This window comes from Eucalyptus grandis, chromosome 8 (assembly GCF_016545825.1).
Source record: "Eucalyptus grandis isolate ANBG69807.140 chromosome 8, ASM1654582v1, whole genome shotgun sequence".
NCBI classification, from domain to species: domain Eukaryota; kingdom Viridiplantae; phylum Streptophyta; class Magnoliopsida; order Myrtales; family Myrtaceae; genus Eucalyptus; species Eucalyptus grandis.
In genome coordinates this window covers 33,616,902-33,634,041 of record NC_052619.1, presented here as the reverse complement: position 1 = coordinate 33,634,041, position 17,140 = coordinate 33,616,902, and the positions used below count along the sequence as shown (strand labels likewise).

Genomic DNA, 17,140 nt, shown 5'->3' with positions numbered 1-17,140 from the left:
CCATGCATGATCTCTTTCGCCATTTGTCACTCGATCTTAATTAATCTCTAATCCCTGTCATTAGTCGGTTCATTAGTTTCTAATGTTTTTCACTTAATTCCCTTTCGATTCCATTAGATTTCAATTCTATTATAATCATATAAAGTTATGAAATTATATGACATATTAACTATTTAGCGTTAGTCTATAGAGAATTCATCACAAGAAATGTTAAAGTTAAAAATTCATATTAGCATTTACTATCACTAATCAAATTATCATAACTATAATCCATAAACTAAATTGAAAATAAAATCACTCAGGCCTAAATATCCGTCTCGGCCCAACATGTTCAATCTATAACAATCTGGCCCATTAAACTAAATTTACCGTCTAACAATTCTAAATCTTGGCCCGCTCTAAGCTAAGTCCAAGCCCAACTCTTCCATTCGGCTTATCAAACCCAATTCTAAAATTCGTGTGGCCCGCTTACTTTTCGAGCCCACACATTCCTCATGGTCCATCGAGTTCACTTTCTGGCCTAATCTAAATTAATTTAAGTTCCTAATGATTCTGATTACACTAATGAAGGTTGGTGAAATTTGGGATGTCACGAGGGTCGGCCTCACTGGGGCTCGCCCTTGCCCAGCGAGTGTCGACCTCGCCCGGCCGGCGGGCGACGGTTGGCCACCGGCCACAAGCCGATGCCCGCCCGGCCGGGCGAGGGCCGGCCTCGCCAGATTTGGTTTGGGTGAGGCCAACGCTCGCCTGGAGAAGGGCGAGCCTCGGCGAGGGCTCCCTCGCCGAGATCTGGCAAGGTTGGCCCTCGCCCGGCCAATGGCCTGGTGGCCGTTGCCCGCCTAGCCAAGGGCGAGGCCGACACTCGCCTGGCGAGGGCAAGCCCGGCGAGGGCTCCCCTCGCCGGATCCGGTGAGGCCGGTCCTCGTCGGGGCTAGGGCAACCTCGCCCGGCCGGGCCTTGCCTCGTGGCGAGCGAGGCTAGCTGGTCGGTTGTGGCCAATGGTTGGCCATTGCCTATGGCTAGTGGTCGGCCACTAGAAAAGGACAAAAAGAAAAAAAAAAAAAAAAAAAAAAAAAAAGAAAATCAAAAATCAAAAAAATCAAAAAAAAAAATTGAAATATAATTAAAAATTGTCCACGTTAGCATCGGCAGTCCTATGTGGCATCACCAGCATCCACATCAGCATTTTCTGACAAAAATTGGCCGAATGGACTGAATCGGCAAGAAGTGAAAAGGTTTAGGACTCAATTGGCAAAGTTAAAAGGTTTAGGACTCAATTAGCAAAATTGCAATAGATTTAGGACTTTTTGACAATTTTCCCCCACTTAATTTGAGTTCCCCATAATAGGAATTAAATCCATAGCCATCAATTTCTAAGCCAAAAGCATAAAATGCCTTTATGGTGGGATCAAATCCCTACCAATAAAAGAAGTGGCGACATTTCTTCATACTTCCAAGGTTATCAACTACTTTAATAACAAACCCACATTTATTTTTGTGGCTTATTAGAAACTTACTCATGTTCATTTGAAATTACTAACTTTAATCTGATTGATGTACCATGATTTGTCATATTAACTATTAAGATGCTGGCTAATTTTAGTCACTTAGCAACTTTTTATGTCGCTTGCTTTAAAAATTTACCAACATTTCTTTATGCTTCAAAATAACTAACCACCTTAATTATCTACAAATATTTATTCCCGTGCCTTACCAACGCCAAGTGTTCACTTTTATAAGAAATTAAGAACCTTAATTTAAAAAGTACCACATTCATCAGCAACTAATTTAGTCACTCGACAATTTTGTTACCTATATATCTTTGTGCTTCAAAGACTACCAATGACTTTAAAAATGTAACTACATTTATTTTTATGGCCTATTAATGCCGTGAAAGTTACTGACTTTACCCAAAATTACCAACCTTGTTTAAGACCACTCATGCATTCTAAGTTAGCACCATTTTATTAACTTGTGGCTAAGGTGTGCGCATTCTGGTTGTAAACGGATGTGCGACTTGATTCAAGATCACTCATGTTTGAGAATCACTCATGCATTCTAGATTAGCACCATCTTATTAACTTGCGGCTGAGGTGTGTCCAATTATTTTAAAAATCTAACTACATTTATTTTTATGGCCTAATAATGCCGTGAAAGTTACTTACTTTACTGAAAATTACCAACCTTAATTTGATTTTTGAATTGACATTCCTAACATTAATATACCAACTAACTATAACCACTTATCAACTTTCAATCTTGTTAGGTTTTGAAAAGTAACAACAAAATCACTGACCCCTTTAATAATTTCCTGACATTTATTCTTGTGGTTTCGTTAAATTAAAATAACTAAATTGTTATTTTTTGTTACTTTGAATTTCTTATATTGAAATTCAAAAAATTATTATATTGAAATATAATATTAATCTTATTAATATAAAAAGTTTGTTAATTTGAGAGAAATAACTTTCTTGTTATGGATTTTAGAAATCATATCTACCTTAAACCCATCACCCCGATAAGATAATTTCATCCGGTTTATCTCCATTATATCTGACTTTGTCCTATCTTAAAAAGGTACCGAATGTAGGATATGATAATTTTTATCATATCCTAAATTTTATCTTGACTACCAAATGCAGCAGAAGAGCTTAAAGTGCGTTATATGACTTGGTATTTATTTTTATGGTTAGGGTTAAGCATGGATGTGTTCTAGTAACATGGGTTAGGTTGGAGTCGGGTTGAGTATGGGTCATTGAGATTATATTGCATGAAAATGGGTCAATATGGGTCAGACTACTTTTAACCAAACTTAACCCGCCCATTTGACACCCCTAGTCAATAATGATACATAGCTTGACACTAGAGAGATACCCATATCATTCTACAAGTTGAATTTAGAGTCAAATGTAGTTCATTATGGAAAATTCAGTACTATAATTATTTGCAATTGTATTCCATTCTTTGTTTGCATTTTGCACTGAAAATGGTACAGGAGGACCAAAAATAGGACACGATCTGTGTCTAATCAAGTTACGGTAAATTCCAACATTTTTTCAAAACAAAGTCCAAGCTACCTGCAAGTCATCAATTTCATATATGCTTCTTCACAATTTCTTCGAAGATCCCATCTGAGCCAAAGTTGCAGTTGGACCGTCCGGGATAGACACGACTGGGTAGCTGAAAACGGAGAGAGAAGTGTCCAGGTGGACCAAGGCTTTCTGGTCTGCTCTCAACCGTGTTCCCACCGGTTGCAATCTCTCCTTCGATCATGACCTCGCCATCCATGTCAAAATCACATGTCAAAATCACAGCTAAAGGTTGCAACATCTACAAGTTTCCAAGAAATTCGTTAATACATAAACATCATGATGTGAATCAGAATCCACCAAACAGAGAATACTCAAAATTTAGTAATTAACATCTTGACCTACAAATATTGAGGTTCTTTTATGCCATCGGAGACTTACTTTGATCTCTTCTGACCCCTGGAAGTGATAAGTTAAGCAGGTAACTGTCTTTAGACTTTGCAAGGGTCAAACGTCCTGTGATGGATCCTGCAAGCTCCACATCCGCATTCCAAGCCACTCCAACTCCAGCACTGTAGGTGGCATCAGTGCCAGGACATTGCATATCTGCCGTAATAAGTGGAGAAAACGCGATGTTGATGTTGCATTTTCTTCCGTGAGAACCACGAGGAAGCACGAAAAATTGAGATCGTCCCTCTGAACATGCCTCTCGTGCTATCACTTGATAGAATGCCTCGTTGGTGACATACATGGGTTGGTTGGCAGCATCTATCTCCAGAAAGAAGTCCTGCAGCCCAGTCAAAGTCTTAAACCTCGCAACAACCTCTTCCCTGAGGTAAGAGGTGCTTGGGTTATCAATGAAGATGATGTTATCTATCGCCACTGATGGTTTTATTTGTATGATGATGGGCTTAAGGTCCGTCCGCCCATGTTGGGCCTAAAAGCCCGGCCCACAAGATAAGGGCCCATTGATGAAGGGTTGAGATATGAAGAGGTGTTACGTTGAGGGGATGTGTCTTTTGGAGAAGACGTAAGAGAGAAAAGAAAAAGGGAACGTATCCTTTCAATGTACGTACGTTTTTTGTTTTCTTTTCTCCCTCCTCCCAAAACCAACGTAAGTTTTCTCCCCCTTGAACCAACAGTACGCTCCTTGGTAGACCCGGATCATATTCTTCCTCGAACTTCAACGTTGGTGTTTAATCTGTGGATACTAAGGTACGCTCGATTCCGTGGTGTGTCCTTGATCGATGATACATGTTTGTTTTTGGGCTCGTCTTCCGCATTTGTTTTAGGGGTTCGATTTAGTGTCGAATCCGTTTTTGAGAATCATTAATCCTCAACATTGGTATCAGAGCCGTAGTTCATGTTTCCCGGTTCCCTTTTTATGTTATTGAATTATTTTTTGTGGTCGAAATTTGAGAAAAGCCGCTGCCGGTCAATCGGCGACAGAAAAACCTAACACCTGCATACTGTTCACGTTATTTTGTGATTTTCTGCAAGTCAAAATTCGTTTTTGATAGCGCAGGGTTGAAGCTCTTGTCGATACGAGAAAAACGACTGGCGGATTGCCGCCGGACGCGCCGCCATGCGCAGCCGATTCAGTCTCTACCGAGCGCGTGCGACGCACACGCCGATTCGTTTCCCAGGCGCGTGCGACACACGTGCGGAAGCCAAGTGCGTGCCGCGCACGCGCCAGCTAACGTCTACGTGACGTCAGCCCGCGCATGCGCGCGGCACGTGCGCTGATTCGTCGATCCAGCCCATCTGTTTAGACCGGTCCGACCCGGTCCAACCGGCCCGACCGGCCCGACCTGATTCAACCCGACTCGACGGCCGTCAACTCGACTCATTGACTGTTGACCACCTTTGACCCGTTGACCGAACTCGTTTGACCCGACCCATAGGCATGTTGACTCGACCCAGTCATCCGTTGACCGTTGACTGGAGTTGACCACCATTGACCGGCATTGACCGACCAAAAAAAAAAAGAGGAAAATTTTGTATTTTCCAATTTTTGTTTATTGTGGATTATAACTAATCCCTTTTTTTTAATTCTGTATTTGTTGCATGAACTATGGAAAATTATGTATTTTCCCTTTTGTTCATTGTGGATTATATGTAATCCCTTTTCGTTCTACATTTGTTGCAGAAACTATGATGCGTTATGCACGCATACCTGCATTTTTTAGAACGGATGAAGAAAATGCAAGACTTAAAGGGCTAATGACAGAGTTAGCTAATTATTGGTGGAATGACAGTGATGTAGTATTACACATGGTCAGGGTCAATCATATGATACAAGAAATCATCTGAAATAGTTATCCTATGTTGGATTTTGAGAATGTGCCGGCTTTAATTAACACTCTTCCACTTGAATGGCAAGCAGTGTTAGATCGCCTATGGGAGGTCAATGTGGTCCCGGATTTTATGAGGTTACGGTAATTTTTGTAAGAGAGTCCTATAGGATAGAGTTAACCAAAACTTCAACCCTTTGGATGAGTGCCACATGGCGCAGAGTGAATGCGCCTTGGAGGTGGCATGAGAGCTCTCCAAATTTTTTTTCGTGATTGGCCAATGTGCCTTCAGATTTCTTAGAGAATTTTACTGATAGATTAGAAAAGACTTTCCCTATTTATTTTTTAGATTAGTCTGAGATGATTTTTAGGTGTTAATATCTCCTTCCATGTTGATATTTTCCTCTGGATATATTACTTAGTGTAATGGACATGTTTAATTATTGATAGTTCAATGTTATTTATTGTTGTAAATTAATATGTTAATTTACAATTAGTTGTGGGAAGTTCAAGAAAGTTTTAGTGACTTTGCTGAACTTATTTTGCATAGAATATTATATTAATGATAGTTTCAAGTTACAATTTTTTGGATGATGATTAGAAACATAATGACCTTTTGATTCTGAAACCTTACTTAAAATTATTCATTAATATGATGGGCCTGTGCAAAATGGATGCATAAATGATAGGCATTAATAATTCGTGCATATGTGTCTGATATGTTCAGATTGATGGCTTCGGCAACTAAGAACATAATTACTGATTTGAACAAAGAAGACAAAATGAACGGCGAAAATTGTGAAATATTGAATATGAAAATTTAATATGTGCTTGAAAAGTAAGGAGCACTAGAAACTCTTGACCATGTTATGGAAGAACTTGAGGATGTTGTGCACCACCTTGAGCTAGCAGGGGACTGCCTCAAGGCATTTGAGAAGGAAACACACATTTGCTATATTGCTTCCAGCTCATAAGGAGCTTCGAGCTCTAAGCACAAGCATATTGATTCGTTTAATATGTAGAAATGCAAAGGATCAAGTTCTTCTTGCAAGAAACCAAGAGCTGACCAACATAAGAGAGGAAAACATCCTTGAGTAAAGAATATTTCAAGGGTGAAGTGTTATAACTGTGACCAAAAGGGTCACTATGCTCGCGACTGTCATGAGTCAAAAAAGGTACTCACTCCTTGTACTACTAAGAACTTTGCTAAGTGTCAAGTTCTATATTCTTAGCTGAATCTAATCCTTTGTGGACTATAGATTCAAGAGCAACATACCATGTAGCGAAGGATAGAGAATCCTTCGTTGAATTTCAACGAGTACCAACTGGAAATAAGTAGATCTATGTAGGAAATAACTCCAGAGCAGAAGTAAAAGGAATTAGCACCTTTCAACTGAACATGTGTGGTGGACGCACTTTGTTCCTACATGATATTTTATATACTCCAGAGATTCGTCGAAATTTAATGTATGTTTTGGTGTTGGTTAAGCTTGGTTTTAATGTGAACTTCCATAATAGCGGTGTAGATTTGTATTTAGATACAAACTACTATGGTTGTGGTCATTTTCTAGATGGTTTTATTGTACAAAATGTTGATTGTGGTGATATCAATGTTTGTTATTCCATTTTCACGTCTTCTACTTCATATGATAATGATGTGAATGTGTGGCATGCTAAACTTGGTCATATTGGCCAACAACGTATGAATAGACTAATCAAAGAAGGCTTGTTGGGTAACATTGAAAAAGTCGATTTACCCATATGTGAGCATTGCCTAGTAGGGAAAATAACAAGAAAACCATTTGGAAAAGGGAAAAGAGCTTAATTTCTTTTGCATTTAATACATTCGGACGTCTGTGGTCCAATGAATGTGAGAGGAAGGCATGTGGCTGTTTATTTCATCACATTTATAAATGATTATACTCAATTCGGATATGTCTATTTGATTTCTCATAAATCTGAAGCATTGAGTTGTTTAAAAAAGTTTATGAACTTGGTAGAAAATCAATTAGACAAGAAAATAAAAGTATTGAGATCCGATCGAGGTCGTGAATATTTATCTGATGAGTTCAGAAAGTTATGTGATGAAAAAGGAATAGAAAGACAGTTGTCTATTCCTTATACTCCTCAACAAAATAGTGTTACGGAAAGAAGAAATAGAACCCTTCTAGAGATGGTTAGGTCAATGATGACACATGCTAACTTATTTATCACTTTTTGGAGTGATGCTTTGTTAACAGCTGCCTATATACTTAACTGAGTGCCTTCCAAATCAGTTACTTCCACTCTATATGAGTTATGGGTAAGTTCTTCTTAAGCCTTGGGGTTATGCTGCCTATACTCATGAGTCCTCCCATAAATTTTGGAAACTGGGTCCCAAAGGAAAAAATAGTATTTTCATAAGATACTCTGAACACTCGAAAGGGTATGTGTTTATAAGTGAGCAGGAAAGTGGAAATATAACTGAGTTTGAATCACGAGATGTCATATTCTTAAAGAATGATTTTCCTAAAAATGATGAAATAAGTGAGGACTACTCCCTATTTGAAACCTTGAATCCAGATAATGAATTTAGTGGAGTTCGTCCAAGTGGGAGTAACATGAGAAGTGATGAATTTAATTCAACTAACTCTCAATTACAACCACATGATGAGACGATATCATCATTATTTAATCTGAGTGGGAGCATAATGGGGAGTGATATGCAAAGTATATTATCTCCCATACAGCGAACAAGTCGCAAAAGTATTCCCTGTCGATGTTTTGACATTGAAGGGGAAACTTTTATGGTTGCTCCACAAGATGAGGATGAGCCAAGAAATATTAATGAGACTCTAAATTTCCCTAGTAAGGAAAAATAGATTCATGCAATAGAAGAGAAGATGGAGTCAATGAAGTCAAACCATGTTTGGGAATTGGTTGGTCTTCCAAAATGATGCAAAGCTATTGAGAATAAATGGATTCTCAAAATAAAGTGTAAAGCTGATGGCTCGATAGAAATGCATAAAGCTCGCCTTGTGGCGAAGGGGTATAATTAACAGGAATGAATTGATTATGAAGAAACATTTTCTCCAGTAGTGAGATTTACTTCAATTCGCATTATTCTGGCAATAGTGGCAAGTATGGATCTTGAATAACATTAAATGGATGTAAAGACTACTTTTCTCAATAGAGAATTAGATAAAGAAATATATATGGAACAACCTGCTGGTTTCATAATGAAAGGCCAAGAAGAAAAGGTATGTCGATTTTTGAGATCGATATATGGCCTTAAGCAATCATCGAGACAATGGTATATACATTTTCATAATGCTATAGTGGCATATGATTTTACAATGATAGATGAGGATCATTGTGTATATATCAAAAGATTCAAATATCAATTTGTGATCATATCATTATATATTGATGATATACTAATTGCCGGAAGCAATATGGAGTTTGTTAATACTGTGAAGAGTTGGTTATCTTCCAACTTTGAGATAAAAGATATGGGTGAGGCTGCATACAATCTTGGAGTTAAGATTTCAAGAGATCGTTCGAAGAGGTCATTATCTCTTTCGCAAGAAACATACATTAATAAGGTTCTTGAACGATTTCGTGTGCAAGATTGTAAACCCATTGATATTCCTATTGCAAAAGGTGAAGGATTGAGCCATAGACTGTGTTCAAGGACTCCACAAGAAAATGAACAAATAAAACATGTTCCCTATGCTAGTGTTGTGGGATGCTTGATGTATGCTATGATGTGTACAAGACCTGACATATGTTTTGCAGTTGGAATGGTGAGTAGATACCAATCCAATCCAGGTCAAGTATATTGGAAGGCTGTTAAAAGAATATTGAGGTATCTGAAGGGAACTGCTGATTATAAACTGAATCACCAAGGAAATGATCTGCGACTTGTAGGATATTTAAATGCTGATTGCAGAGAAGATTTAGATGAAAGGAAATCTACCTATGAATTTGTTTTTTTACTGAATAATGGCATCATATGTTGAGGCAATAAGAAACAAACGTGTATAGCCTTGTCCATGATGGAAGCTGAGTTCATGGCATTATTAGCAACAATACAAGAAGGTGTTTGCCTTAAGCGATTTTTGGATCATTTAAGTGTTATTGAGAATACTGCAGACTCATTGTTGGTTAACTGTGATAGCCAAGCAGCAATAGCGTACACCAAAGATCCAAAATATCATGGCAAGACCAAACATATAGAAATTTTGTCAAAGATATGGTTGCACGAAAAGATATGAACTTACAATACATGTCTACACATAGAATGGTAGCAGATCCTATGACAAAGCCAATACCTAGAGATGTATTTTGTAGTCATGTAAAATGTCTAGGACTGCATATAGGCTGATATACTAAATATTGTAATTTTCATGAAAGTGTTCACATTTAATGAATTTGTGTTTTTCATCATTAATGCCTATGAATCTTTGTTTGACGTTTATGCATCTTAATGCTCAGTGCATTATATTAAGTTAAGAAAGCATGTCAGACAGATAAGAGATTAGTCCACTCACACGGGTGATCGCCTCTATTTACTGTGTGATAAATAGAGATGATACGGTTTTTAAGCTTATTATTTAGGTGATAATCGAGAGCTCAAGCTTAAAATATATATGTCGCATTAACTAAGTGTTAAGATGATGACATAATATTTATTATGTCCAAAGTAAAATAATCCACATATTTTACTTTATTTGTCTATGATGCCAGTTGTGAGTTCTGATGAATTATGTAAATGAGTAGATATGTGAACTCAAGTTAGACATTATGTATGTCTGAACTATCATCTGTACAGTATTAAAAGTGTAGACATACGCTCCATGGGAAATGAGTTAAATACCGTAATACGTATTCATACTATGTATGCATGAGAAAACTAATAAGAGTGACAAAAGTTTGATCTCAACTTTTATACTGTGTGAGACTCTTGAGGAAATTTTTTTCTCATTTTAGTGCTCCCATGACTCATACTTATTCTCAAGATGTCTATTTAGTGTTTGCTATCTTAGGATGTCGTTAATGATCATGAATTGATTCGGTCTAATGGGACATTTCTAAAAAAGTAAGCTGAACTGAAATTTGGAGTTTGAAGGAAAGGGAAAGATCGAATTTGGAGAATCACATTTTAGTTTTGTATTCACTAGTCGACCAATTATGATTGTTTTTGGGATAATCATAATTGTGAATACAATATATCACTGTTTAAAAAGAGATCGAGAAAGAGATATAAATGTCATTGATTGATCTAAGGTACTGCATACTAAATCTACTCAGAGTATGATGCCCATTATGAGCTGCTATATATTCCTAACAAATGTATGTCAACGAGCTCTCAATGTATGATGATCGCACTGATTATTCACCGGTATGAATGTTGCAGAGAGGTAAAGAGGATCCTATTTGGCCCACCACGTACGAGTGTGAGATGATGGTTTTATTTGTATGATGATGGGCTTAAGGTCCGTCCGCTCATGTTAGGCCTAAAAGCCCGGCCCGCAAGATAATGGCCCATGGATGAAGGATTGAGATATGAAGAGGTGTTACGTTGAGGGGATGTGTCTTTTTGAGAAGACGTAAGAGAGAAAAGAAAAATAACGTACCCTTTCAACGTACGTACGTTTTTTCTTTTCTTTTCTCCCTCCTCCCAAAACCAACATAAGTTTTCTCCCCCTTGAACCAACAGTATGCTCCTTGGTAGACCCGGATTAGATTCTTCCTCGAACTTCAACATTGGTGTTTAATCTGTGAATAATACGGTACGCTTGATTCCGTTGTGTGTCTTTCATCGGTGATACATGTTTGTTTTTGGGCTCGTCTTTCACATTTGTTTTAGGGGTTCGATTTAGTATTGAATCTGTTTTTGAGAATCAGTAATCCCCAACAGACACAAATCGCTATTCGACATGCAAACAAGGGTGCAGGTCAGTCAAAAAGAAGTTGATGAACTGAGGGGGTAGTTACTACCAGGACCAAGCATTCCAAGTGGAATCGTGTCACGAAATATCTTGAGCAACGTAGGCTGGGCCACTATGACAAATTGACTGGCCTTCCTGAGTATATAATACTATGCATGCATCATTTGGGCCACCATCAACTTGGATCGGGCCAGCTGATTGGGAGCGTACTGGGGCAATCTCTCGAATACTCTCTGCATTGCTAACTTGTGGGGTGGCCTTTCCTCTTTGAAATGAGGCCCAAAGTATATTCCAACAATGGAGAAAGCACTGGTCATTCATCAACATGCCTTCACCGTAGGAGCAGCGGTGGATGGTGCTGCAAAGCATTCACGGGTGGACCCATTTTTAAACAGAATCTACAGGAGAGTGATGCATTAGTTGAGGAACAGGATATGCAACGTAACTAGTAGAATCTTCCGACTGCACATTATTAATGCTTCATTCAATATAATGGATATGCCGTCAATACTATGTTTGATTTCTAGCATTGCAAAAACTAATGGATAACAAACTTTCTTGTAACGTAAGTGAAGTCATTCTAACTGCAGAAACTTAATTGACATATTAGATAACCATCAACATGCTGCTTGACATCTACATGAATCGACTATTAGTAAACCTAAACTCTGGTAATAACAAAGAAATGCTCCAACCAATTACGGATGAATCAATTTTTTTCTGGCGAAATTGATTAGTGAAAGAGCATGGCTCATCATGATTCAGTTTAACAATCTCCAAGAACTATCCAAGGCAATAGAGAGGATGATGCGAAAGAAAAAAAAAAGAAAAGAAAGTTGGTTCACTGGCACAAAACAAACTAGGCTTAATTAGATCATACACTCAATCTCACAAAAAGAACATATTTTATTCCCTAAAATGTTATATTTTGGCTCAGTTTTTAAGAAAAGCAAAATCATGTGAATAATGTATGTTTTTCATCAATTTTTCACAGACAACTTCATGAGTACATCAACATCTATAACAAGAACAAGAGGGCAAAGAGGTGAACCAGTATGTTTGAAGAACTTGTTTGATGCTTTGGACCGGAGTAGTATTAGAGCATAGACTAGATAGTGATTGAAAGAGTTTGGCGTGGCCAAAAAGTACTAGTAGAAGTCAAGCTTTTATAATGCTAGCTTGCCTCTATGAGGGGTAATTGTGTCATTCAACAACTTTTAGAATTCATACATTTTTGGTTAAGATTTCATTTTCCTTCCTTGCCCAACAAAATTTCTACTAATCCAAGAAAAGAAAGGTATCCATTTGGACCCATACTAATGAGTAGGTAATTTAATTTAACTTACCTATTTATACATAGTTTTGAAGGGTGTGCAAAAGAACTAAGATTGCCCTGAACCAGACTAGACTAGTTGCTCCTAAAGGGACTAATCCGATTCCACATTCCTTATTACAATTTATTGGAAATAGTGAATATTAGTCTGCTTTCCTCTTCATCACTCTATCTTTTGCCTCACTCATCTTGTGGTCTCGCTTGCCTCTCTCATCTCACTCTCAATGGCCTCCGGCCTCGTAGATCCCATCTTTCACTCTCGCTCTTGATCGCTTTCAGCTCCATCACTCCCTCTATCACTCTTGGTCTTGGTTGCCTCCAACCTTCAATCTTGTTTCTCGCTCTCAAGTTTATGCCTCTTCCAAAGTGGGGACATCGGTCCAGTTTCTGAGTAGGTCTGTGGAACCAATGGGTGGTCCCCAATTCTAATTTTTCGAAACTGATTCTTAACGGGTAGTTCTAGGTGGTTCCCAATTCTAGAGCTCTAGAGGGTCCAAAGTGGGAATGTGACAACTTAAATTTTCAGATTTCGTTTTCGATTAACTAAATCGGGCATTTCATCGACATGCTGATAGTGTTATTCTCTGAGCTGATCACTCACAAGATAACTGGACTATCTGGGGAAGCAATTAAGGAATCTAAATGCAATAGACTTGATAATTTGACCAGGAATCGACTGCTCGATCGTGTTGGTCTGCAAGGGTCATTACGACACCATCAGAAATCGATCATAGACCGGGGATAGGTCGATTTGATTGAGATATGTGATCAGAGTGTGGGTGATTCCACCTGATTGCAAAATACTTCTCGATCGGCACTAGATCGATTTATATGTCATTTTGGTACCCGGTGCTCGTAATTGAAATCTCAAGATTTTTACGACAACCGAGGGTCGCCAATGTGTCGGGAATATACATTGTGACTCGAGATAAATTGATCACGGGTCAATTGCATCAAAAATTCCTAAAAGTGACCCGGTAGACTAGGTCACATTAAAAGCGCACCGGATTGAAAATAACCGCGAATTTGAACTCAATTTCAAAAATTGAAAGTTCTGTGGTGTCACGAGCTATTTTAGGAACGTCAACTCATTTTTCGAAAAAATTTCAGAGATTTCGAGATTTTTGTGGAAAATCGATTCGGGCTTTGCCGAAAAATTAGTAGAAATTTGGACAGGCCAAATTAAGGGAAATTTGGACTTTCAAGCCGAGCCTTTGAGTGTTGGGGACTCATAGAAAATTGTCAGGATTTTTCTTCATCGAAATCGGACCTCAGTTTGGGAAATTGAGTGAAGAAATTGAAATTAAATTGGTGAAATTCGAAATTAGGAATGGGGTTGCAAATTTGGACTTCAATTTGGATATTATTGTGAGATTTAAATTGTGGAAAGAATTAGGGGGACAATGCATTTAATTAAGAGGATGAAGCTTGGACTCTTGGGACATTTTAATCATTCCTTTAACCAATTGGCCTCATCTCTTCATTTCTTCAGCCATCTTCATTCGGTCCTGCCTGCTCTTCATTTTTCCTCCATCCGTGGTGTCCCAAGCGAAGACCCAAGCAGCCTCTGCCGCTTACTCCTGTTCTCATCTTCCTCTGAATTTTCATCCACGCGTCCAAGCCCACTGAGGAACCAGCCCCACGTCTCCATCTCTTCCCCACGACCAGCCCGCCCACCTCCATTAATAATTGTCTCCTTGGTCAACAACGTCCACAAAAACCTCCCTTGTTAACCCTTGTGCAGCCACGAATCCAGCTGCCCCTCCACGAACTCAAGTTTCACCGGCCTGTGTTCCTCTCACGATTGTCTTCACCTCGGCGGATCCAGCGAGTTGCCTCTCGCCACACGTCTCCAATCTGCGCAGCAACAACGCTCACGTCGCCCTCCATTTTCCTTCGTGCAGCTCGTCCACCGAAGCCGTTGTCCGTGTGTCGCCCAGAAGCAACCCTTGCTGCTTCCTTACTTGGGCCCATCTTCGACCCAGCTAGCGATTTCCATGTCCCCAAATCGTGTGCAGCAGCAGCCCAAGAGGACAGCCTATTAATTGAGTCTTCAGCCCGTGGGTCCAACCCAACTTCGGCAAGCCCGATTCAGCAAATCCCAAGCCCGCGTCACTTGAAGCTTACGGTAGTTTCAAAGCCCGGCCCAAATATTCCAGCAGCCCCTCTTGAAGCCAGTCCATTTTCAGCAGCTAAGCCCGCGACCTTGAAACCCAAGAAGCAAGCCCAAGCCCGATCAAGCCCAGTTCAAGTCTATAACAAATCTCAAAATGGGTTGAGATTTGTTGGGCCCGTTTTAGGCCCAATCCGAGTGTCTACCGATGCTTTTCCGAAAATTCAGATTTCGGCCGTCGTCACGGTGAATCGTTTTCCGCAATTAACCGGTGAGTTTATACTCTAAACTCTTCTTAATAAGCTAATGACATCTAAGAGGTGTTTAGATTTAATTAATTAGGAATTAGGTGGTTAGTTAAATTAAATTAGTAATTTAAATTTGCAATTATGCATGTTAGGAGGTTAGATTAGATTAAGTGAGGCCTAGATAAATTGTATTATTTATCTAGAGGGGTTCGGGAATTTTCTGGGTTCGTATTGATATTTAATTTAATGACTTTGGCCTAAGTTAGTATTTTAGAAATTAAATTGATTTACTTAGTTAATTTTTGATATTATTTAATTATAAATTATTTTTCGGAAATTAGATCGGGATAGTCGGTGACCGGAATTTCGTGCTAATTGCAATGGTATGATTAATTTCTGCAATCGAGTGTTAAATTGTGAAAATTGATTGCTGATTGGAAATTGAGTAAATTATTCCGAAATTGGTGAATTTTGATATTTATCCATAAAATCCCAAGTGTCGAGTTTTAAACACCGGAAATGGTTTTATATACTATATAAACCAGTGAAGTTTTGAAAAGAAAGTCTATCAGTCTTCTGAGGTGAATTGACCGTGTACCCACACACGACGATTTTCATGTGTATTTCTAATAAGAAGAAAATATGCCAAGTTCACCATTTTAATGGAGATATTTGAGTACAATGCACGGTGTCCTAGGCTAATTTTGAGTGATCGTGTGTTGGTTAAGAAAACCCATCCCGAGCTATTAAGCTGGACGTTACCCTATATGGGATGCCCTACCAATGGATGCCAGTCCAGAATCGACCAATACTCCTTTATGGAATGATGTTGACGTAGTGATGATGCCGTGCACAATTGTGTGAGACGATGCCTAACAATGCCAGAGGACCGCCGAGCAGAAAGTAGGCCATACTATATGCCGAGAGTAAAACTAGGAACGCATGATTGATTGAGTGTGGCGTTCTTGTTGTTGGAGCTTAATTGTTGCTCATATATGTATGGTTGTCTGTGATATTTGTACTAACCTGCAGGGTGGGACTGAGGCGAGGTAAGTCCTTTATACTAAATGCGTGATTGAGTGGTTAGGATGCCTCTGGGTGTATTACCCCCCTAATCAGGATTTAGAGCATGGACTTGTTGAGACATTGTCTCACTAGTTATTTAATAACCATTTTCGGGTTCTTAGAAGGTGGTCGTGGAGGACCAAGGCCCCGATGTCTGAGGAGGAGAAGGAGTACAAAAAATCGGTGGATGTGTCCTATAAATAGGTCATAGGACAGCCTCTTTTGAGAGTCGACCTTTCTGTAGGCCTTCAACTAAATTTTGTACCTAAATCTCGTTGTTAATAAAAGTGTGCTTTTGTGAATTGATGTCCTGCTTTTCTATCCCGAGATGATTATTGTTAGGGGATTTATTTTCGCTTCTGTATGTGCAATAAAATGAAAGGGTCGGCAACTCGTCCAGGAAAGTCGCAAAATTTTATCGACCAAAGAGGGATAGGCACATGCTCGGAGGTTCGAGGCGTGACAGGGAACCCTACTTTAGAACTGATCACCTCTACTTTTATCTTCAATTGTCGACTAAAATATGGAAGCTGTTCATTTGTTATTATTATTAAATATTTGGTCCAGATGAGGTTAGATTCGGTCAATTATATCAACAAAATCTACAAAATCCGGAAGGTCCTTAATTTGATAGGAAGCGGTTAGGTTTCAAAATATTATATCCCTTTAATGAAAAGTCCAATTTAGTGAGCATAATCCGATATTTCTTTCAGTTTTGTGGCCAATCGGTTCGAGTGAATTACTTAAATTTGATTGCTCCAAACATGCTAGGTTTTATTATCTTCACTGGTTGACTCATCATTGTCCAGGGAAAGGGAAAAAAAGAAAAAAAAAAAAAAAGGAACGTGCAAAGCATCTAAAGTAAGTCGGGGGTGTAATTTGCGGTGCCAATTAAATTACATAACATAATGGCCGAAATTAATATATTATTATACAAGGTAGGGCAATGAAAAAATTAAAAAGTGCACAAATGAATATTCTGTCAGAAAAAAAAATTGAAAATTATGTCACTCAAGTTCAATAATATTATGAATAAAAAAAGTTTGGTAATATTTTTCTGAGAAAAAAAGAGAAAATTGGCTCTTTGTGTTGCCCATCAATAGAACAAAAGTTATGTGAATTGTA

At 38.7% G+C, this 17,140-nt stretch overlaps 1 protein-coding gene across 1 annotated transcript; it reads right to left on the bottom strand.

Moving 5' to 3' along the window:
* Nucleotides 1–3,093: 3,093 nt before the first annotated feature.
* LOC104416987 (increased DNA methylation 2-like) lies at nucleotides 3,094–14,563 on the bottom strand. The gene is made up of 3 exons (XM_039299894.1): nucleotides 14,373–14,563; nucleotides 3,487–3,859; nucleotides 3,094–3,330 (listed from the first exon to the last, which is right to left on the bottom strand). The coding sequence occupies exons 1-3, from the start codon at nucleotides 14,561–14,563 to the stop codon at nucleotides 3,094–3,096; spliced, it is 801 nt and encodes a 266-aa protein (XP_039155828.1).
* Between the last annotated feature and the right edge of the window lie 2,577 nt (nucleotides 14,564–17,140).